This window comes from Camelina sativa, chromosome 8 (assembly GCF_000633955.1).
Source record: "Camelina sativa cultivar DH55 chromosome 8, Cs, whole genome shotgun sequence".
Lineage (NCBI taxonomy): Eukaryota > Viridiplantae > Streptophyta > Magnoliopsida > Brassicales > Brassicaceae > Camelina > Camelina sativa.
In genome coordinates this window covers 9,522,967-9,547,067 of record NC_025692.1, presented here as the reverse complement: position 1 = coordinate 9,547,067, position 24,101 = coordinate 9,522,967, and the positions used below count along the sequence as shown (strand labels likewise).

The 24,101-nt window shown below is 34.6% G+C and overlaps 5 protein-coding genes and 1 long non-coding RNA gene across 6 annotated transcripts; 5 read left to right on the top strand and 1 right to left on the bottom strand.

Moving 5' to 3' along the window:
- On the top strand, positions 1-3,010 carry LOC104706805 (E3 ubiquitin-protein ligase MBR1-like). Its single transcript, XM_010423033.1, has 6 exons — positions 1-229; positions 820-1,978; positions 2,057-2,107; positions 2,208-2,309; positions 2,404-2,562; positions 2,647-3,010. The coding sequence occupies exons 2-6, from the start codon at positions 830-832 to the stop codon at positions 2,794-2,796; spliced, it is 1,611 nt and encodes a 536-aa protein (XP_010421335.1). The 5' UTR covers positions 1-229; positions 820-829; the 3' UTR covers positions 2,797-3,010.
- On the bottom strand, positions 7,280-7,910 carry LOC104706804 (flowering-promoting factor 1). The gene has a single exon (XM_010423032.1). The coding sequence runs from the start codon at positions 7,849-7,851 to the stop codon at positions 7,519-7,521; it is 333 nt and encodes a 110-aa protein (XP_010421334.1). The 5' UTR covers positions 7,852-7,910; the 3' UTR covers positions 7,280-7,518.
- On the top strand, positions 10,926-13,340 carry LOC104706803. The gene is made up of 6 exons (XM_010423031.2): positions 10,926-11,003; positions 11,146-11,289; positions 11,667-11,845; positions 12,340-12,592; positions 12,684-12,847; positions 12,962-13,340. The coding sequence occupies exons 2-6, from the start codon at positions 11,147-11,149 to the stop codon at positions 13,111-13,113; spliced, it is 891 nt and encodes a 296-aa protein (XP_010421333.1). The 5' UTR covers positions 10,926-11,003; position 11,146; the 3' UTR covers positions 13,114-13,340.
- LOC104706802 (cryptochrome DASH, chloroplastic/mitochondrial) lies at positions 13,619-16,669 on the top strand. Its single transcript, XM_010423030.2, has 12 exons — positions 13,619-14,009; positions 14,087-14,226; positions 14,330-14,512; positions 14,884-15,009; positions 15,102-15,176; positions 15,274-15,390; positions 15,473-15,519; positions 15,603-15,679; positions 15,755-15,830; positions 15,931-16,124; positions 16,212-16,261; positions 16,352-16,669. The coding sequence occupies exons 1-12, from the start codon at positions 13,619-13,621 to the stop codon at positions 16,571-16,573; spliced, it is 1,698 nt and encodes a 565-aa protein (XP_010421332.2). The 3' UTR covers positions 16,574-16,669.
- Positions 16,826-18,144, top strand: LOC104706801 (tRNA (guanine-N(7)-)-methyltransferase). The gene is made up of 2 exons (XM_010423029.1): positions 16,826-16,936; positions 17,243-18,144. Exon 2 carries the CDS (start codon positions 17,248-17,250, stop codon positions 18,001-18,003), a length of 756 nt encoding a protein of 251 aa, XP_010421331.1. The 5' UTR covers positions 16,826-16,936; positions 17,243-17,247; the 3' UTR covers positions 18,004-18,144.
- LOC104706800 lies at positions 20,379-21,957 on the top strand. The gene is made up of 5 exons (XR_754492.1): positions 20,379-20,533; positions 20,879-21,120; positions 21,229-21,312; positions 21,563-21,647; positions 21,732-21,957. It is a non-coding gene; the product is annotated as an uncharacterized LOC104706800 (long non-coding RNA).

The following is a 24,101-nucleotide window of genomic DNA, read 5'->3' as shown; positions in this document are numbered from 1 at the left end:
CGTTCATCTCAGGAGCTTCACACAACAAAAACCCAAAATCAACGGTTGAGATCACTCCGACTTCTGTTTCGCCTTTGCTACGCCACTTCTTCTTCTTCTTCTTCTTCTCCGGTTTTAAAAATTTATAAAATCACTTAAAAATTCAAAATATATTACTTCTCCTTCTTCTTCATCGCATCTCTCTCACTCCACGTTTCTTCGCTAAACCATACATAGCCGCCGTGTTAAGGTATCGCCGGAAATTTTTTTTTCTTTTTTTTTTTTCGGTCTCTTACGTTTCGTTGCTTCGTTGTCTGTTACAAGAAAATGAAAAACCTTTGTGTTTTTTTTTTTTTCAATTCGCTGATTGAATTTGATGATTCTGCCTTCTGATACAATTTCCAAAACTTTATTTAATTTTTTGTTGATTAATTATGTAAATTCGATGAAATTTGATTGGTGTGGTTCTTTCTGGTGCTTGAATTTTTTTTAATTCTTTTGGTTTAGAGTAGTTGTTGTTATGTTTTAATGGAGAAGCTTGAATCACGGAGAAACTAATCGTGTTCTATGGAAACTCCGTGTAAATCGTTATTTTTAACATGGATGGTTCATCTTCTTCTCTCTAAGTTTCCTTTAATAAATCACTTAAATTAATCTGTTGAAGCCTTGATGGGTTAGTCATGGTTCATCATGTTCTTCTTTCTCCTTTATATAATATATGTTTCTGAACTTTCTAAAGACTGTATTTTGAATGGTAAAAAACGAAGCTTTGATGACCCTTTTACAAAAGTCGTAGATTAGGAGGAATCTGAAATTTTCAAAGCTTTGTTTCTATTACAGTGTTTTATGTATGGATGGATTTAAGGGCAAAAGAACATCATCTAGACCGGTTATGTCCAGGAAAGCAAGTGGTCTTGTTCTTCATGAGAATATGAATATGAAGAAGAAAGATGATGATGATCATCATCATAATAAGAAGAGTGTTGTTCCTATCTGCAGCCGTATTGGTTGCAGTTCCAGGATTGGTTCCTCCACTAAGGGAGTTTTGATGATTGATCACAAAGCTAAATCTACTGTGTCTTCGTTTCGGTCTTCTTTGAATGGGAAGGAAACCGTTGGGAGTTCATCTCGAGGTATGACTGGATTTGGCGGTACGAAAAAGGCGCTTAAAGTTACTGGTGGTAGGAGACAGCTCTCTTCTCTTTTGGACATGGATTCTTCAGAGAGTAGCAGCGTTAATAATGATGAGTCTCCCAAGACTGAGCGTTCTCTTCCACGTGGAAAGACCAAAGAAAGCACTGTTAGTGTTCTTTCTGAAAATAGTGTCTCTGGAGAAGTAGTTGTGACAGAGGCAGGAAGCTCAAGTAGAGGAGCTGGTAGAAGCATTTATCAGAGACCTGATTTGGTCACCCGAGAGGCTCGTGTGGGTAACAGTGGCCAAATTGCTAGAGCTACTGTGAACAGGAATGGATTGAGAGACTTGAAGAGCAAATCTGTTTCTGATGTTGTTCCATCAAACTCAAATCCGACAAGGAAAAGTATCGTATTTAGAAAGAAAAACTCTGATGGAGAGAGCAGCTCTTCAAATAGATGGAATAAGACGGAAGGATCAGTGATTGGGGGAAAGAATTCAAGTTCCCCTCAGGGTAATGGCATCACCATATCTGAATCTAGGAGGAACAGAAATTTACAAAGTGTTAGGGACAACAGTGTTGTTTCAAGTAGTGCTAGGAGATCAACTGGTTACTATGGTAGAACAGGACGTGCTGGAGCGGTTGCAACTCTACAAACGCCTCGCCCTGCAACACGAGCTGATCTCAATCCTTCTAGATCTACAGAAGTTTCACGTAGTCCATTAAATAGTTACAGTAGGCCAATCAGTAGTGACGGCAGGTTACGTAGCCTGATGATGCCTGGTAGCCCCTCAGAAGCCGGCCTTTCTCGCTCTTTGATGAACCGTGATGGTTTCAGACGGTATAACATGAATGGAGTTGCAGAGGTAGTCATCATAACCTTTGTTGTGTGTAATGATGTTCCAGCGTCTTAGTTACTCAAACTCAAATACTCTATGTTGCAGGTATTGTTGGCGTTGGAAAGGATTGAACAAGATGAAGAGCTTACATACGAGGTGAGTTCATCATCTTGGACCTTTTGAAATGCAGAGGTTTTGTTGTCTGACTTCAGAATTTTATTTTGACACTTCTTCTGCTTATTTATTTCCCTTGCAGCAATTGGCTGTTTTAGAGACCAATCTGTTCTTAAATGGTATGAGCAGCTTCCACGATCAGCATAGAGACATGCGGCTTGACATTGATAACATGTCATATGAGGTTAGGCCTTACCTGTTTGTGTATTTTTGTTGACAGTCAAAGGCAACGCTCAAGTGTTTAGGTATGAAAGCTAAACACCTTAAAATTCATGCAGGAACTATTAGCATTGGAAGAGAAAATGGGTACAGTGAGCACTGCTCTAAGCGAGGAGGCGCTACTGAAAAGCCTCAAGTCAAGCATCTATCTTCCAACAGATGAATCTGGCGACATATGCGTAAACAAAGATGATGATGTCAAATGCAGCATTTGCCAGGTATTATAACTCTTTCTTCTCTGATTCTAATCTCAATGGTCTCTACAAAAAGCTCAAAAGAGCGTCCTATGTTAAAATATGCAGGAAGAGTATGTTGATGGAGATGAAGTAGGGACTCTGCCTTGCCAACATAAGTACCACGTGAGCTGCGCGCAACAATGGCTTCGCATGAAGAATTGGTGTCCTATCTGTAAAACCTCAGCAGAAGAATCTCAGCCACAGCCATTTTCATGATGATTGGATTTGCAGAGACATCATCACCAAAGTGTTTGTCTCTCTGCTTTCCACCATATATCTTGCTCTCTATTATTTGTACATAAAAGGTTTTTTTTTTCTTTTTTACTTACACACAATTTGGGAACAAATAGAAAATAAGATCAGGTGGACAAATTCCTTTTTCACCTGTATAAAGTCTAAACATTTCAGTTCAACCAAATATTTTGGTTTACTTTCATATTGCACTTTTACTGTTATTGCACTTTTTCGTTTAGCTTCTAGATGAAAATATTGGCTATTTGGCTCTAGAGAACGGTTAAAGGGAAATAAAGAATTAGCCATTGTTCGATAACTTTGCTTTCTAACAAACTGTAGTAACCCATAAATTTGTCATAGGCCCAAAGCCGAAGCCATTGTTCGTGGATCTAAACTTNGGGAACAAATAGAAATTAAGATCAGGTGGACAAATTCCTATTTCACCTGTATAAAGTCTAAACATTTCAGTTCAACCAAATATTTTGGTTTAATTTCATATTGCACTTTTTTTTTTACTGTTATTGCACTTTTTCATTTTGCTTCTAAATGAAAATATTGGCTCTAGAGAACGGTGAAAGGGAAAATAAAGAATTAGCCATTGTTCGATAACTTTGCTTTCTAACAAACTAGTAACCCATAAATTTGTCATAGGCCCAAAGCCGAAGCCATTGTTTGTGATTTTTTTTTTTTTTTTTTTTTNTTTTGTCGATCAAGCCCAATACAGTAGCTTATTGGAAGTTGTTTTCTACGAGAGAGAGAGTCAATTAGGTACGGATGAACTTATATGGAAAAACAAAACCCTCGTATTCTTGCACATTTTGCAAGCTTATCATCCCAGATATTTTCTTTCCGAGGAATATATCTAATACTAAAATCTATAAAACCATCTTTAAAGAATCTAAAATTCGTCAACTTGGAAGTAAAAGTAGGCCAATCCTCTTCTGATGTCGTCATTGCGATTAGATCCATGCAATCTGTGATAAACAAAGCTTTCTTCATATCCAAGGCTAGCAAACACTCTGTTGCCCAAGTGAGAGTATCCAACTTTGCATGTAGTGGGGAGAGCCTTCTACGCGATCTCTTGAATCCCAAATGGATCAACTTGTTCCCGGCAAATACAATCCAACCATGTCCGCTTAAACTTTGTTCGTGGATCTTAAACTTCTGAACATAGGAAATATGCATGGGGTGGGGATAGGTCATCTAAATACTATAGAACGATACTACAATTGACTTCTTGTGAACCCAAGGGAATCATCCGGAGATCTCAATGCTCCATGAAGAACTTAACCACTCTAATTTGATTGCGTCGTCATGCATAATTACATGAAAATTTAACTAGTAACTGTAAAATACTAAAATGGGATTCATACCAAAAAAAAAAATCCATTGCTCGGAAGACACGTAGTATGAGTATTGTCTCTCGTTTTTAAGCATTTCTCTTAATCACAACATTCTGTTACCCAAATTGGTTACTGGTTAGTTATGGTCCTTATGGAAGCTAATGCTTCTCTGGATTTGGTAATAAGCCCACAAAACCAATTGTAACCTTGTTTTAATTCATTTTCTCAAGATTACTCTTCTTTAAAGCAGTGTTTCAAACTGAGGCTGCCTATATTTGTTTTTAATAAAAAAAATAAACACCACATACATTATATATATATATATAATTAAGTATATATTATAACCAAAATTATGAATCACAATCTATGGTGCTAATTAGATAATACATGAGTTTTAGACCCTGAAGATGTTTAGGGTTGGGTGGATTAGGGTGCAGAGCGGGCAGACTAATATCAAAAATCGAGCCGGTCTCACACATTTCCTTACAGATATCAAAGTAACCATATTCTTCATACCCAACAAAAAAAAGGTTATTTACATTCGATCAATTAGAATGGATGCTTTAGTTTTAGTGAATAACCAAGAGAATACATGTATGACATTTAGATATCATCAGTAGGTGTGAAATATTCATTTTGGTATGTATATTACATGTGTTTACACAGATATTCATATGTACTTCTGTAGTATTGATAGAGGTTTAAAATGTATAAATGAAAGGGGAAGTTAATTGAATAATGTTTTAGTATTGACAAGTCCAATCGTCGTCAATCAGTACATGCAGTAGCAAGGCAGAATTAGATGTGATGTCTCCTAAACCCCTATGTAATAGCCCCTAGCCCTACCTTCTCACTGGACTAAGATATGGCACGTCGACATTATAGGAGGAGCTTCCTCAAATCCATGTCTCTCACCAATAAATCTGCGGCTGCCCCCGCGTACGAATACTTAAATCAAAAGAGTTATTGTGTGTGTCGATGATATTAAAGCTCATGCCACGTGAGAAATACTCCTAGGGAGTGGGATGTGTTTCTCAAAGCAATGTCCCTTTACACACGTTTCGAACTCTCATAGGTTCGCCGAGATGCTGACAATGCTTTGTTCACGTGATGCACTGTGGTCTATATTGCTTTGCTTTATGTGTATGTTTTTTTTTTTTTTTTTTTTTTTTTTNTTTTTTTTGACAAGCCTCGTCAATCATGAGTTTGACTATGGGATTGCAAATCATATTGAAGTATAGTTTGGTTAAACCAATACGGCACATTAATCATCTCGATGTTACGATTTAGGGATACAAAGTATGGACCACAATATATTGATATTCTTTGTCAATGTTTTGGACAAAAATCTCCTTCGATTCACAAACTCAAACACATGCATATGATATACTGTATAGTGGAAATGTGGGATACGTATATTGCAATATTATACATCGCTAGTACACAGTAACCACAATTACTTTAGTATCATATTTATTTCTTATATCCCAATGATTAAAAAAAAACATGGTTGGTTAAATTCACACTTTACACACTTATATATAAACCTTATTATTCTACATGTGCATACGAATGCATGTATATTTATATGTATTAGATTGGTATCACATTTATAGAGAAGACTAATTAACAAGTAAAAATGTAAAATGGACTTTTAAATTTACAAAAGTTCAAACATTGGCCAACGAAACTATTTTGTAAATTTCATGAAAACAATTGGAGTATTTAGTATTACTTTGAAATGATGTATCACTGTTTTTTAACCTATTATTTTCATCAAAGTAATTATACACAAATTAACATTCAGTTTTTTCATAAACATATTACTATTTAGAGCCTAGAAGGTAAAAAAAAGTGCAAGGAAAACCCTAATGATAGATGTATCGCTAGTCGGTGTTTACTGAAAGACTGACACAACCAATGTGCCTGCAAAAGCTATATGTAATGTCCCTTTCGACTCTCTAGCACGAGGGCCAAATAGATCTAGTTTTTTTTCTTTCTTTTATATAAAAGTTTGATAAAAAGCGTTATATATAGGTCTTAATTAACTATTTTAATTTCAGAATGGGAAAACATATACGGAGACTAATTATAACTTAAGACCTTTTCTAATCAAGAAAGTGGCAGGCCAAGCAACAATCTATTATATCTGAAACAAAGTAACACGATCAAGGGAAAGAAGACATAGGTAGCGATGGCCGAAGATAATATTGTTTCTTTGGATTCGGTAATAATCTCACAAAACCCTTTGTAAAAAACTATAATTTAGTTTTTAATTATTTTTTCTCAAGCATACTCTTCTTTAAGTAGTGTTCAATGTAATCCATCAACATTTCATATTAATGATATTTAATTATTTACACTCTTAGCGCAAAAAACAAGAACTCATTAGTACAACACTGACAAAACTAAACACCACCAGCCTCTTCGATACCTTTCATTAGCTTTCATAAGAATGATGGAATCAAAATACATTAACCAAAACAACTTCCTTAAGCCTCATGGGGTCCCCAAAATATTCCATCTTTATATATAAATATATATTCTTATTTATATGTATATATATATATATCTACTTTGAGATATTTAAAATAGATTACTCGATCACCTGATAATGTAACTTTATGATTAATTCTTGGGATTATTACAGATTTTGCCACTTCTCACTCGAATTCTTTTGAATCAGCCATTTTTCATATTTTAGATTTATTCTTGTGTTACTTTAAAATTTATAAATTCGTTAACTGTTTTTGCTAAAATACATACTTTATAACAATAAGAAAAAATAGAACAAAAAAAATGTATAAAATTATATTTTAAAACCTTGAAATATGGCAAATCTATAAAATGGTAAAATCCACAAATGCCACTAGGAAAAGTGGTTTTTCATAATTGATTCTGAATTCTTCCATTGGCTATTTACTTTGAATTTGAAATGTCCTCACGACATATCTATGGAAGTATATCAAATATACGTCACCAATTCTTAAGTAAAGGTGTAAAATACTAGAATAGAAAAAAACCATCACTATATTTGGCTTTTATATTAAAATAGAAAAGCATTTGAGATCCACTGAGCCAAAGAGAATATGATCTCTCAGTTACAAAATTACAACCAGTCATCATCGAATCGAATTATTACTAAGGAAGAGAACAATTAATGTTGAGATTGAGTTCTCCCTAATCCATGTCCCTTCTTAATCTCAACTTGCATCAAACCACAGTTACGTAACACAACTTTCAACATCCACAACAAATAAAACATGCACATGCAACTTAAAACAAAACCCGACAAACTCTAAATTATAAAATACCAAACAACACATGTGTACACACACAAAACACAAAAAAGAAAGACGATTTAATGGGAGTCTCGGACGTGGAAGTAATTAGGGTTCTTGACGACGATATCGTACATGTAAACGGAGTTGAACTTGGTGAAATCTCTAGGAAGAGAAATGAGATCAATAGAGGACCGTTTGTGGAACTGGAGGAGATCTGTGTCGCCGCCGCCAAAGTACCTCTCCCATCCAAGACTCTGGAGGATCTGCTCCAGCGTAGAGTAGGATGAGACCACTTCTCCTGTCGGTAGATAGACCATCACTTTCCTTCGGCTCTGTGTGTCGGATCCTGACTGGTTAGGGTTTTCCACAAGTCTTATCACTCCGTTCTTGAACACCCACACGCCTGACATGATCTTTTTCTTCCTCTTTAGTTTTTGTTTTCTTGAGAGAGAGAAAGAACATGGAATGGTTTTGGTGTTTATTTTGAGAAGAGAGTTGTGTGTGGAACTGTTTTTATATAGCCGTAAGTAAGATGAGAGGGTCTACCACATCAAGACAAAAAGTATCCCTTTGACGTGACAAGTAGAATCTGTTTAAAATTTATAGCTATCAATGATTTTTTTTGGGTCCATTGGTGAAATAACTAAAAGATGAAATAAAAACTAGTGGAATAACCTGTTGAATACATAAATTATATATGGTATTGTGGTGAATGAAGTGTCCGAAAATATGTTTGTAAGCTGTTGACTGCACATAACTGATATCATAGTTTGTTGTTTTGATATTAAAACGATTAATAAAGCTACTTTTACTCAAAATGTTTCATGGAAATATAAAAATTGCTTGTTATTTTTTTCCTAAGTTACTTCATCAATAGGTGGTTTGACGAAAAAAAAAAAAAGGTTCATCAATAGGTTATAGAAACCATTTTTTTTGGGGTACGTTCAATATGTACTACAAAATTGATTTTAATTTCGTCAAACTAAGTATTGTAAAAATAAATAGATTATTTTCGCATATTTCATTGTTTACATTTTTAGAAACAAACAAAACTTAGCCAAGAAATGGATATGTAGTTTTAAATAAGAATGGTTTATGAAGAAAACATTGAATAAATTGTCATGTAGATGATCATATTGACATAAATTGTTATGTGTGTCCGCATTGAATAAATTGTTATGTGTGTCCGCATGCATATTTTGTTTGGTGAAGGTTGTATCTCGCCAGCCTGATGAAGAACTTATACTATTTGGTTAATCTACTTTCACTACTTTAAAAAATTTGGAATACCTTCTAACATTCCTCAATCTTTTTCCTAAACACAAACACTAGTATTTTTTTTCATGTTTGGTAAGAATTTGTTCGGATAAATTCTGATTTTGGTTTCTATGTATTTTTAAAGATTTTAAGCACTAATACTAGATCTTATGGTAGGTATTGTTTTATTCTATTATTCGATAGAAGATTAATATAATCTAAGGGATACAATATTTTCTTCAAATGTTTTCATGAAGTGATATTTTGAGTTTTGGTTCAGCGCCAAATGTTGTATTTTGTTCTTCGATAATGAACTAAAACATAAGAAATGATTCATCTGATCCGTACGATATATATTAGAAAATAAGATCACCCCTGGCTAAGTAGCTAGCTCTCCAGTTGATTTTCTCAACCAAGTAAACTATATTTATCTAGATATTACAATCGAACAATTCATTATTTAAAATATATAACGTGTTATTCCATAATGTCATCTCACATTATGCGTAAAATCTTTTTTTTTTTCTATCTTAAATTCGACGGTTGGGTCACTTTAGCATCCTTTACGATTCTAGCAATTATAAGCACACTATTTTTGTGATTAAACATTGTCATCCTTCACAGTTCACTCTCAGCTTTTTATACGACAAATCAGTATTAAAAAAAAGACCATGGACAATGACCCTAATGGTGGAGCTACATATATAGTGACGAATCACACATGTTAGAGAATCATGCATACACACTAATGGTAGGCGAATCTCTATCTCTTAATTTGATACTTGAAAATAATAATTAAAGATTCGACATTAAGCAACTTTAACAACATTTGTAACATAGAAATATGATTCTAGCATGGCCAATCAATAATTGTATTAGTGCACGTACACAATAACCTTATGCGTCATCGGTCGAATACATTTTTTTTTTTTAAGTTACACTAGATTAATTTATTTCCTCGATGCGTAGAATTTTAATAACAATTTCGTATAAAAATGTATATATAGTCACAAGATTTAATGGAATAACTATTAAAAATATAGAGATGCGGGAACATATACAAATATGTATATCTTCTCTGTAAATTATACTAATTGTTAAATACTTTGGATTGGATGAAGGAAAAAAGCATGTATCTGTCTAGGTGCATGTGGTATAGCGGTTGATTCGGGACAAAACGTAAATTCATCCTCTGTTGAGACCATATTTGTCGATCTCTTCTTTTATTTTCTCATTTAAGATAAAAGTAAAATTTTAATGTAATAAAATTTCTCTCCAATATTTCACTCTTGTTTTACTTTATTTTTCAGAATAATAGAACAAACAATAGAGTAAAAAAATAGAATTACTTTAAATATAGATTAATTATATTTTTTAGTCTACTTTAGAGTGAGATAGACCGAGAAGATTTAACGTTATCTAACGTATAATCAATTTTAGAAGAAAGAGAATGTTGCTACGCATTCTTCTAACGTTTTCTATCAAATAAAGCATATGATTCCACTATAGAGGAAAATTCCAAAGTTATATAGACTCAGTTAAACAAATTTTTACTATACAAAAGAAAAGTCTAAAGCCTAGTTTTGACCCCTTTATCAACGCCAACAAGTTTTATGAAAGCGGCTATCTTTCATCCATTGATTTCCTCATAGAAGAGTTTGTCGACAATCTTGATCTCACATGTACCAGATTTCTTCCAAGAGTTTGGCTCAAAGCTCTCAAGAACCTATTGTCGATTAATCTTATGTTATTGTGGCATTGGAGAATGTCCTTGTTTCTTCTTCTTGTATTCTATGCTATGCTTGTACGAACCTCATCTCTATTTGAGTAATGAATGCAAGTGATTTGACAAAAAAAAAAAAAGCAAATAAATTCCCATAATAAACCATACGATTTCAACTCGATAAAAGAGTTTAACGTTCGCATATAGTCTAAGAAACAATCAATCATATGGTACAAATCATCACTTTGATACAAAAATATTGTCAAAATCATTTAGAAGGATTCTATTCTTATTCTTTTTCAAAAAATTAGTGTATCCGTATCAACCAAAATTTAAAATCATGTCACAGTCGAATCCTTTGCTATATTGAATTGTCATGTTTTGCAGGACCACAGGCCAACAATTTCAAAACGAGCTGGGCCTGTTTTGTTGCTTTAGGCCCGTTATAACATCCTTATATAAAAAGCCTATCTAACCCTAGAAGAAGACTCAAGCTTCCAGAATAGTCACTCTCTACACTCTACTCAACAAGTGTCAAAGGCTCTCTCCTTCTCAGTCTCCGTCTCGTCTCTTTGCCTCAAGGTTCGTCGGATGTTTTCTCAAGCTTTCAACTTCTTCGTCTTCTAAGAGAAAAATGTACAAAAACTAGCAGTACGTTGTTTAACATTTGCGAATTCTAAGTAAAAACCTCACCTTTTTTTTTTGTTTTTTGTAATTTTTGTAGGATGGGTTCAAGTGCACCAGATTCCACAGTTTTGAAGAGCTGGAGAGATCGTTCTCCAACTTCTTATGTTGTCAAGCTCTCTCAGGTTACTGCCATCAACAACAAATACGAGTCACTCCACTTCGAATCCGGTGGATACAACTGGTATGTGCTCGATCTTGTTCTTAAAAACTTAAAGTTCATATCTTTCCATCACTATAAACATGTACAAAGTACGGAAGCATCTTGTTCTTTAAACTAAAGTTCATATCTTTCATCACTATGAACATGTAGAAGTAAGAAATGATCTTGTTCTTAAACTAAAGTTCATATCTTTCCATCAGTATGAGCATGTAGAAGTAAGAAAGGATCTTGTTCTTAAACTATAAAGATCATATCTTTGCATCACTATGAACATGTAGAAGTAAGAAAGGATCTTGTTCTTAAACTATAAAGTTCATATCTTTCCATCAGTATGAGCATGTAGAAGTAAAAAATGTTGTCTTTTTGTAAACGATTTATCTCTAAAAATGTGAAATCAGGAGAATGGTTCTGTACCCTAAAGGGAACGAAGAGGACAACGGAAGTGGGTTTGTGTCGATGTATGTGGAACTTGACAAGAGCTGCCTCTCATCCTCCACAACATCACCCACGGAGGTCTTTGCTCATCTCTCTTTCTTTGTTTTTAACAAGAAAGAGAACAAGTACTTCTCTGTTCAAGGTTTGTGTGAACATATATAGCCTTATCTCTCTCTCTCTCTTGTATGCCTTTATATATAGATATGAATGAATCAGATATACGTGTATATACTTGTTGTTGACGTGTAGATGTTGAAGCAAAGCCGTTCAACTCTTCAAGAACTGTGTGGGGAGTGTCAAAAGTTCTTCCTCTTGACAAGTTCAATGACCCTGAACAAGGCTACATTGTGGATGGGGAATGTGAGTTTGGTCCTGATGTCTTGGTTGCTCCACCCCAGGAGAAACTCGCTTTTCCCAAATTCACTTGGCGTGTTAGGGATGTCTCGCTGCTGAAAGGGAATGATTGCATTTCAAAGATCTTTCCAATGAAAGAAAAGAACTGGTGAGTCTGTAAAAGTTTCTCTTTTCTANTATCTCTCTCTCTCTCTCTCTCTCGTATGACTGACTATATATATATATATATATAGATAGATATGAATGAATGAGTGATACATGTATATCCTTGTTGACGTGTAGATGTTGATGCAAAGCCGTTCAACTCTTCAAGAACGGTGTGGGGAGTGTCAAGAGTTCTTCCTCTTGACAAGTTCAATGACCCTGAACAAGGCTACATTGTGGATGAAGAATGTGAGTTTGGTGCTGATGTTTTGCTTGCTCCACCCCAGGAGAAACTCGCTTTTCCCAAATTCAATTGGCGTGTTAGGGATGTCTCGCTGCTGAAAGGGAATGATTGTGTTTCCAAGATCTTTCCAATGAAAGAAAAGAACTGGTGAGTCTGTAAAAGTTTCTCTCTAATATATTCTCTGTGTCCATTGGTAGTTTTACTGCTAACAAGTGGTCTGTCAATAACGTTTTTACAGGAGTTTAAAGCTGTTTCCAAAGGGAAAGTCTGGTGGAAATGGCGGTTTGACCATGGCTTTGCATTTAGCTGACAGTGAAGTCTTGCAGCCTGGTGAGATGGTTTCCGTGCGAGCTCAGCTGCGGATTCTCGACCCGCGTGGTTCCAATCACAAAACAGCATGGCGTAAGTTCAAAAAAAAAAAAAAACTTTTGATGTTTACTATTTTCGCAATGTCAAAATGTCAGTACTCCTTTTATAACTAATGTTGCTTTATATACTTTCTTTGTTTCTTGGTAGTTAACAAGTGGGTCATGAACAAAGCGATGGGTCTTGTTCAAACCGTGTCTTCAGCTAAACTTGGAGAGGCCTACTTGGACAATGAAGATGCTGTGAACGTGGAGATGGAATGTGAAGTCCTTAACAGCAGGAACATCCCCTTCTTTAATTAGGGTATCTCTACCTTATCAAACCATGCATGTCTCTACCTACTACTTTTGGGAGTACTCCGCATTATGCGTTGAGATTAAAATATGTTTTATGCCACTATCTTAAACTAAAAAAACTCACCGTTTTGTTTAGGGATATATCTATTTTATCTGACATGCATGTCTAGTTGTCTACCACTGTCTGAAAACTCTGTTTTTATGCCACTATCTTAAAATCTGTAATCCTGGTTATATCCTACTTACCAGTGTTAAGTTCCTAAATCTTTCTATGATTTGATTTCAGCTTTTAGTAATTTGTTTTGTTTTCCATATATATAATACCATCTTAGACAAATGAGACATCTAATTTAATACAAGGAACAAATGAAAAGAACAAATCAGATCCAGACAAAAGGCTAGACATCAGCCACGTCACACTTCCAAACCAAACACCACGTGTCACGTTCTCAACTCGTCAAAACACGAACACCAAAAAAACTAGATGACGTTAACAAAGCATCATCCGTAAATGGCGGCTTACTCGCTCTCGTTCTCATCTCATCTCTCAAAACCACTTCGCAGATTCACCTTTCACAACCTTCATCCCATTTCTTCCTCTTCTCTGTTTCTCTGCTCTGCGGCAAGTATGAACGATCATATCCATCGTGTTCCAGCTCTCAACGAGGAAGAGATTGACTCTGTGGCTATAAAAATGTTTGAGAGATACGCATTGCCTTCTTCTTCGATAAAGAGAAACGGCAAAGGAGTTTCAATCTTTTGGTTTAGAAACGATCTTAGAGTTCTTGATAATGATGCACTGTACAAAGCTTGGTCTTCCTCTGAGAACCTTTTGCCTGTTTACTGTCTTGATCCTCGTCTCTTTCACACTACGCATTTCTTCAATTTCCCTAAAACCGGAGGTAATGTTTCCAATTCTCAAAACCAATCCTTTTTCTGATCTTGATCACTTAATCTTTGTATGTGGTAATGTTTTCAGCTTTAAGAGGTGGTTTTCTTATGGAATGTTTGGTTGATTTGAGAAAGAATCTTATGAAAAGAGGGTTGAATCTTCTTATTCGAAGTGGTAAACCTGAAGATATTGTTCCTTCTCTTGCTAAAGATTTTGGAGCTCATACAGTTAAGTGTTTTTGTTACTTGTGTTGAAGAAACTTTTCAGAGTTTTTTGTGAGGGAACATGAAAATGTGATTTTTGTTTTTGGTTATGTTTTTTTTTTTTCAGGTGTTTGCTCATAAAGAAACGTGTAGTGAGGAGCTAGATGTTGAAAGACTTGTGAATCAAGGTTTGAAAAGGGTTGGGAATGGTACTAAGCTTGAGCTTATTTGGGGAAGTACTATGTATCACAAAGATGATCTTCCATTTGATGTTTATGATTTGCCTGATGTCTACACTCAGTTTCGTAAGGTATAGTTCTTGTTCACGTTGATGTGTTTTTTTTAATTCAATAGGAGTGAGTATTGGAACATTCTGAATGGTTTAGGATACTTAGTACAATACTTTGCAATACAGTAGAATGAAATTGCACACAAATCCTCACATTTTGAGGTATCAATTGTGGATGACGAGGGATTTAGTAATTGAGATCAATCATTGTCTAGTTGGACGGTTGATGACTTATATAACACATATAGAACATATACTGGTAGCTTTTGTGTTACAGCAAAAAAACTTAATTTGAATATTTGGAATGCATATCAAAACATAAATAAAGAAATGGATATTTGTTTTTTTCGTTTGATATCAATGTTTGTCTCTGGTTGAAAACTTGCTTGCAGTCGGTAGAAGGCAATTGTAGTATCAGAAGGTCCACCCGCGTTCCACTTTCTCTAGGGCCAACACCTTCTGTTGATAACTGGGGAGATGTTCCAACTCTTGAGCAAGTTGGAATTGAGCCACAAGAGGTGAGTATCCCTGAGAAGCTCTTTTGAGCAGACAAGAGAGAATAGTAAGTAAAAGCATTCTTTTTAGTCAAGTCTTATGTATGTTGATACAGGTAACCAGAGGAATGCGATTCGTGGGTGGTGAAAGTGCAGGAGTAGGCAGAGTATTTGAGTACTTTTGGAAGAAGGCAAGAGGACATTGAGCTCTCCCTGCGTCTATTATTTCGTGTCTTGTGTATGTACATAATGTTGGTATGTCTTTTTTTTTTTTGTTTTTTCATGCAGGATCTATTAAAAGTATACAAAGACACGAGAAACGGAATGTTAGGACCTGATTATTCGACAAAATTCTCTCCGTGGCTTGCCTTTGGATGTATCTCTCCTCGTTTCATATATGAAGAGGTCACAGATCTTTCAAACCTCTAGTTAGTATCTTAAAAGCATATAGCAAAGTTTCACTTATGTGGCAACTGAAAATTTTCAGGTTCAAAGATATGAAAAGGAAAGAGTAGCAAATAATTCAACATACTGGTGTGTCTTTATTTTCTGAATTTGGAATCTGTGTTGCATTCTCCTCGGCTAAACTTCCCAATTGATTTGGTAAATGTTTCCAGGGTGCTGTTTGAATTAATATGGAGGGATTACTTTAGGTTTCTTTCAATTAAGTGTGGGAACTCCCTCTTCCAACTAGGTAACGATGCTTTCGAATCAAATCTCAATGCCATGTGGTTACAGTGAACTTTTAAATAGCACATTATCCTCGTAGGTGGCCCGAGAAATGTGCAAGGGAAATGGAGTCAAGATAAGAGACTATTTGAGTCTTGGAGAGATGGCAAGACCGGGTAAAAATCTCATGTAATGAACTATTTTTCTCGAAAGCATCAATCAAAAATGCTCCAAAGCCTTAAAACCATTAGTGACTGTCTCATGAAATGGCATTAGGTATCCTCTTATAGATGCAAACATGAAGGAGTTAGCGACTACAGGTTTCATGTCAAATCGAGGCCGACAGATTGTTTGTTCGTTTCTTGTCCGGGACATGGGATTGGATTGGCGCATGGGTGCAGAATGGTTTGAGACATGTCTATTGGACTATGATCCTTGTTCTAACTACGGAAACTGGACCTATGGAGCAGGTATCACTCATGCTACAATCTGATGGTTTCTACTTTTAACATTTGAAAATAGATTAAAATGGAAACTTTGGTATTCGCTCATTGAAGGAGTTGGAAATGATCCCAGAGAAGACCGCTACTTCAGCATTCCCAAGCAAGTGAGTAACTTTTTAACAGTAGGGCGCTATTAGAAAATTAGAAATTGTGATGGTGAAGAGGTTGACAATGTGTTTGTTTGGTTTATTCAGGCACAGAATTATGATCCAGAAGGAGAATACGTTGCCTTTTGGGTGCAGCAACTGCGTCGGCTTCCGAAAGAGAAGAGACATTGGCCAGGGAGACTGATGTATATGGACACAGTTGTGCCATTAAAGCATGGTAATGGTCCAATGGCTGGAGGGTCTAAGTCTGGTGGTGGCTTCAGAGGTAGTCATAGTGGAAGACGTTCTAGACACAACAATGGTCCTTAGAGAAACAACTATTCTTTACACGCGAATTTGTATCTTCATTATGTGATTCTTGTGCACATGAATCAATGATTGTCTCAGTCCAAACTCCAATCTAAATTGACTACAGTAAAAAAAAGAAAGATTACATACTCTAAATTAGTAAATTTCAAAATCATTATGTAGTTTATCAAAAGAATATAATGGGCTGTAGCAAAGCCCATTAAGAGTAAGTTATGGGTTTGGGTCCATTGAGAGCATAGGAACCCTAATTCTTAGGTCAGGTAAGATCGTCTTCCTCTTCTCTCTGCTTCTCTCAGAAGGTTTTAGTAGCGAAGAACTAAAGAGCTCGAGATTTTGATTTCCAAGTGCAGCAGATTGAATCAGGTACTCCACTTATGACTAAATCTACTTATTGTGTTCGTAGTGTATTTACGTATCTATGAATCCATGTTTCTGGTTTCTCTTAAGCATGCTTGCTCTCGATCTTCTCATAGAACAGAGACATTAGAAAATTAGGGTGTAGGGTTTAGGGTTTAGGCATGTTAGTGGGTTTTGCAGATTCGGTCTCAGTTGATTCAAAGTTCGTTTCTTTGCCATGTTCAGATCTCGAACGAACAAAACTTGCAATAAGACTATGTTTTTGGTTATGTCACTCACTGTTGTTATTTATCTTTTTGTGTGTGTGTTAAGTGATAATGGACAGTGAGACGAAACCAACCTTCAGCAAATCTACAGGGCTACCTAGGAAGCGATTCTACAGAGCAAGAGCTCATAGTAACCCTCTTAGCGATTCTCACTTCCCTATTCCGGTTTCTCCAGCTCATGAGGACTTTTCACTTCACTTCCCCAAATTCGTCGAAGCTGACAACAAAATCTCCAAGAAGGTTGAGTTTGCTGATATTGGATGCGGGTTTGGTGGCCTGCTAATTTCACTCGCGACGCTCTTCCCTGATACGTTAATGATCGGTATGGAGTTGAGAGACAAAGTGACTGAATACGTCAAGGAACGGATCTTAGCCTTGAGGAGAACAAGCTCGGAGGAGGGACAGTATGAGAACATCTCGGTTGTTAGGACAAACTCGATGAAGTACATTCCGAATTACTTTGAGAAAGGACAGCTTTCGAAGATGTTTTTCCTCTTCCCTGATCCGCATTTCAAGGAGAAGAATCACAGGAGGAGAGTGATTAGCACTCATTTGCTTGATGAGTATGCTTATGTTCTTAGAGCTGGTGGGATTATTTACACAATCACTGATGTGGAAGAGCTTGGAGAGTGGATGAAGGCTTGCCTTGAGAAACATCCCATGTTTGAATCTCTTACACAGGAGGAGCTTGATTCGGATCCTGTCGTGGAGCTTCTGTGCAGTGCTACCGAGGAAGGACAGAAAGTTGCCAGAAATGGAGGGCAGACTTTCAGAGCAATATTTAGACGCATTGCATATGTTTCTTGATTTCAGTCTCTCTTTGTAGTAATTTTATTGTTGTAACAAAAGCTTCTTTCTTAATTTGAAAATTTTGGGATAGTGTTTACAGAAAGTTCTGGTGCATTGAGGACAACAGGTTGGAGATTTATGTTAGTATCTTCTTGTCAACTATACCAATATAAAGTTGTAATGCAATTAAGCATAATACATTATTTTTGAGGTCAACTATTCCCTAACGAAGGTACCAAAGAAGTACCTCATAAATTGCTTGGCAGTGATCCCCCTTCACCACCACCTGTACGCATCTCACCTTCTCATCAATGATTTGGTTCAAGATTTATGTCTCTTTGGCCTGTGCCTACCTGACCTAGCTCTGCTACACATGTTAATCTTCGTTCTGTTCCACTTGTTGAGACTGCAAAGAAAATTCCGTTAACAAATAAACTTTTTATTGTTCTCAATCCACATGATGGAATCTTTTTAATTAATTACTTTTGGGGTTAAGAACCAATCCACTTTCTACCATATGAAATGTGAGCTCAATCTGCAGTACATGATTAGCTCTATTTGAGAATGTCTTCATACATACATCTACACATGTTAGATCATATAGCCTGGCAGATTGAGATACTAAAAACACAAAATACAACCATAAGAACATTTGACTGCTACACCGCTCACAGAGGCACTGCATTTTTTAGCAAGAACTGTATAAAAGACCAACTATGATCACTTTTATAAATTGTCAAATTGGGATAATGCATCCAAGATATGTCTAGGACAAGAAGTTACATATACTGTATTATTTTTTGGGTACTGTTTGGTGATGAATGTATACTGTTTGGCAAATATAGGTGTCAATTGCAGTAGACCACGTGCAATCAGGAAACACGGCTCTTCAAAGAGCAAAGAGCTTACAGAAGAACTCAAGGAAATAAATGTGCATTGCTATTATCATCCTCCTTATTATGGTTACAGTGATCATTTTTGGTGTTCTCAAGCCTCGGAAAAACAAGAGTGCTTGAGAAAATCAGAGAGAGTGTACAAGAAGAAAAAAAAAAGCAAATTATATCCATCCTTATGCACTGCTTTGAGTGAGAGAGTGTTTTGTTTATGATGTGTGTTCAATTTTTTTGTTTTTTTGTTTTACCAAGAAACGAAAAAACAACAAAATTCTATATCCTTTAATAACTAAATCAAACACACGAATTTTTCTCTCTTCGTTGAAAATTGATTTTCTGTTGATGATCTGTCATTGGTAAAGCTATATGTTACAGTTTCTATGTATGTGACTGCAGCAACTGTATGCTAAACCTAGTAGCGTGGTGGTAATTAAACTTGGTGGACTTGCGGGAAACCCATCAGATGTTTTCAAGAAGTTAAAGAGTATTTGCCCTTATGGTCAAAGGCTTGTCAACAAGTTTTACAAGTATTTAAACTTGCAGATATATAATTTTGTTCTAATTGTAAAATCTAAACTTTAACAACCTCATTTGTAAACTCAAACCGATATATAATTTCGTTCTAATTTCACTTTATTTATAAATCCAAATCGACATATAGTTTCGTTCTAATTGTAAAATCTAAACCTTAACGACCTTATTTTAATTATATAAAATCTAAACCCTCTAGTAAAAAATAAGAAGAATGTTTTTGCCCACCAAGTTTTATTTAGATTCTTGGAAAGTTAACACTCACCTTTCGTGGGGGCAATAACTCCTTTGTGGTTCTCGTTTCTTTATTTATTTTCTTGTGTTCAGTCTATTAGCTAATGACAGATAGGTATGGACGTTGGGGTTCAGATAATGTATTTTGGTTTTTTGGGTTTAGAGGTATAGAACCCGTTTGGATATTTCTAGATTTCGGGTTTAAGTCAACTTCAGATCGGGTATTTCGGGTTCGAATTTGGATTATCTGAAGTTCTCAAAACTCAAAATTGTAGCATCCAAATTTGTCTAAATTATTCAAAAATATCCAACCAATCTAAAAATTTAAAGTATCTTTTATTCAAATTTACTAAAAGTTAGTTTAAATACTCGAGAATATCTAAAATCTCCAAAAATCTGAATATTTTAGACACTTACATTAATAATATTATAAATATTACTAATATATTACTACTATCCTTACTATTATTTGAAAAGTCATTTATAAAATAAACATTAGTTTTGTAAAAAATTACATCCCTCTGCCATTAGAGTTATGACCATTTTAATATTTTCATTCCAGGGTAAAAACGTCATGTATGTCTCATCTGAAACGGATAAACACGCGGGTCAAAAATACCCGTTTAGATTGTTCTCGGATCCTATCATATAATCCTGACCGTTGATTTCATTTCATCGAAGGGTGTAAAATAAAGAGGCTTCGGATTTGACCCGAAAAAAAACAAAAAAATTCTAAATAGTCAAAAAAATAAAAATCACACCAACTTTTAGAAGGCGATGGAGATGGCGATATCGACTCTCGGGAGATTTGGGTTTTGCTGGTGAAGAATCACATTTTTGCGAAGGTTTGAAGGGCTTCTCCGAATCCTATTATGGATGGAACAAGAGAGGTTATTTTTTAGGTTAATTTTGGATTTGATTCCTGTTATGATTTATTGGAATTAGAATCGAGATGAGTAAACTACGCCAAATTGGTTTTCTACCATTCTTTTATGCTCGAAGATATGGGAAATCCTTACTAATGTACTACTGTATAGGCAATTTGCATATTCAAGTACATGAAAATAATACAGAACCCGTGTTTTCCCTCTTTTACTTTATGGTCTTAGATAGTGAATATTTGGTATAGAGGAGATTCACTTAGAGTTGATAGTAGTGGTGTGTTTTTTTTTTATTTGTATTCAATTTGGTGTCCCTTGGTTATAGTTTCAGACAAATTTTTAATATTTGTGAAGGTGATGAAGACGGAAACATATTGGAGAAAAGCTAGAGGCAGAACTCTGAGGGAACAATTTATCAGTCTCAGTCTCAAACTTTTTTTCTCGATAAGCTTGCTGTTTTAATGATTCATTTGTCATTTGTATCCTTATGAAAGTAGAGCAACGAGTTATAGAAGAGAAATTGTAGAAACCTTTGGAATCATGTTCCTCTAGAACAAGGGCGATGACTGGCGAGATGGAATATGGTTTTGTTTCATGTAGGTTTTTTAAGTTTCTGCATGAAAATGTGATATTTTCAGTCAATTTCAAATGGTGTCATGAAACGCGGTTTTGACATGTTTCTTTTTCGTCCCTTTGGTTTGCAGTTATTTCTTACGAACTTCTTCCATTTCTCCAGCCCAAAACACATCAATTGTTGTTAGACAACATTTCCACTCTCGAAGAAACAGGTTTGCCTTTACCAGTACTTTTGTATTTTTGTGGTTGCAAGTTCATGTATGGTGGTGTAATGTATTATTTGTAACCATGAAATATCTAAATCACTATGAAATTGTTATTAGACATATTCTTGCTTTTGGGAACACAATTAACTGGGGAACGAATTGTGTAAAATTTGCTAAATGCACGTTGATGAAACTTTGATTTGGGTGATTTATACTATTTGACTGACTTTATGTGATTTGCCTGGAAACTCTTCAGGGATGATGAGGTTGACGTTGACCTTGAAGAGTTAATGGTCGTGGAAGTAATTTGGCTCTCCATTCAAGCAAAACTGTTTGTTTAGGTTATTTGTATAACTTTTTAGTTTGTACCTCTAATGATAGTTTTCTTTTTACATTATCTTATGGCTTTTAACTTATTCTAACAGGATCACGAACACAGAGAAATTCAGGTTTTGAGGATATGACTTCTTCTAGGCAATATGTATCAGATCGGTTTCTCATCTTTTGCATGTAATATGTATTTAGACCAATTATTCGTCATTTTGTTCACGTTTCAACGACGAAACACCTTATGATATGGGTTTAGATCGGTTTCTCACCTTTTATGTGTAATATGTATGATCTAATCTTATGTATATAGCATTATAGCAATCATAACTGACTGTGGTAACAATCTCTGGGATCTTGAAGAACAATGGACTCGCAACAGAAAAGAGTATGGACTCACAAATCTCTCATCTTACCATAAATTTTGCTTTCATTTAGGATCTTGAACTATATTAAATATGAATATACTTTAAAGCTATTTTTTAACAGGATGTTTGTCACATAAATTTTGGATAACATTAATGGTACAGAATTAAAAATATGGGTTGGTAAATTTATTTCTTAAATTTTAATTAATATAGGTAAGAATTGATTATGTGATAGGTAAGGAACTACTTTGAGACGTGTATTTTGAGAATTTTAAATATTAGGGAGGTAAGCTGACCCTCCTAACTTCTTACTAGGTCCGCTGTTGGTTATACGGCAGGACGGTTTGGGTCGATATTGATAGAATTATAAAATATTATTAATTTGGTGCTATAACAAGGGTAATTATCATTTTATGATTTTGTTAACACCATCCACATTAAAATATTATACATATTTAAAATGATTAACTTATGATCATGTAACAAAACAAATTGTTGTGCCATTTCCCACGGGTTAAATACTATGCGGACTAATCACCATTTTCTATATAAACAACACAATTATCGATTGTCAAATAAATTACAAATTATTTCACAAAAAAAGAAAATTGAGTATTTTTGAAAATATTTTGAGAGTTTTTGAGAATTATATGTTTTTGCTAACCAAATGTAAATTAAATATTTAAATGTAGAATTCAAAACACAAATTTTAAATATTAGGGAGGTCAGCTGACCGTCATAACTTCTTACTAGGTCCGCTGTTGGTTATATGACAAGACGGTTCGGGTCAATATTGATACAAATTTAAAATATTATTGATTTGGTGATATTAAAGGTAATCATCATTTTATTATTTTGTTAACACTATCCACATTAAAATATTATGTATATTTAAAATTATTAACTTATGATTATGTAAAAAACCAAATTGTTGTGCCATATCCCACAGGTTAAATACTATACCGACTAGTCAGCATTTCCTATATAAAAAACACAATAATCGATTGTCAAATAAATTACAAACTATTCCACACAATTTTTTTTGAGTATTTTTGAAAATATATTGAGAGTTTTTAAGAATTATTTTTTTACTAACTAACTGTAAATTAAATATTCAAATGGAGAATTTATATATTTCGTCTAAACGTTTTAGCCAAACTTTTTATATTAAAATTGTATAACGGGTAATTATTATGGAGAATAGTTATGAGATTTTAAAAAAATTATGGGACACGAATGGATGAGACTTGACAGAACGAGATGGAACAGGACAGGATGGAATAGAAAAGAATGGAACGAGAACAAACTAAATCAAAATGCACTTAATTTATGAATTTCAAATAATAAATTCTAACTTACTTTTACTAATTTAAAATTTATACAAATGATACTAAAAAAACAAGTGGACCCATGCTTTGAGTATATGGTACGTTGGTACAGCTCAAGATTTTGTGATGGCTTTAGTACGGACTAATGCTGAATGATGCAACTTTTTATTTAATTGTCTAATTTGTGAGAAAAGATTGTTCTAACCCACGACCATGGATTACAAATATTCCTATAAAATTCTTTACACCCACAACCAAAACCACCACCGCTTTTGCCACTTCATAAAAAATGTCTACTACTATACATATAAGTGAAAGCGGTCACAGTAGCTAATGGGCATATGAATGAAACTTTGTTAGCAGTACAATAATGTCTATTATATTTTTGTGTGTTTCTATGTAAATGGATTGATGGTTACATATATATAATCCAAGAGACAAATTTTGAATTACAGCAAGTTTCACCATTCATTATTGAGAGCTTTGTCATTAGGTTCAAGTAGATTGATGGAAGAATTTGATAGTAGAGACATTAACATAAGTAGCTTATTTCTGTAACCATCTACCATCAAAATAAGTAAATAACCATTAGTTATTTGTTTTGTATTACAAAATTTGTGTGATCGATGCAATGCCATGTGTCACACTATGTTAATGAGTCACCACTAAACACACATTTGAAAAAAAAAACATTATATGAAAACTGTCAAAATTATTTTTTGGAGAATAATCACAACAATTTTTTTTTTTTTTTTTTTTTTTTTTTTTTTTT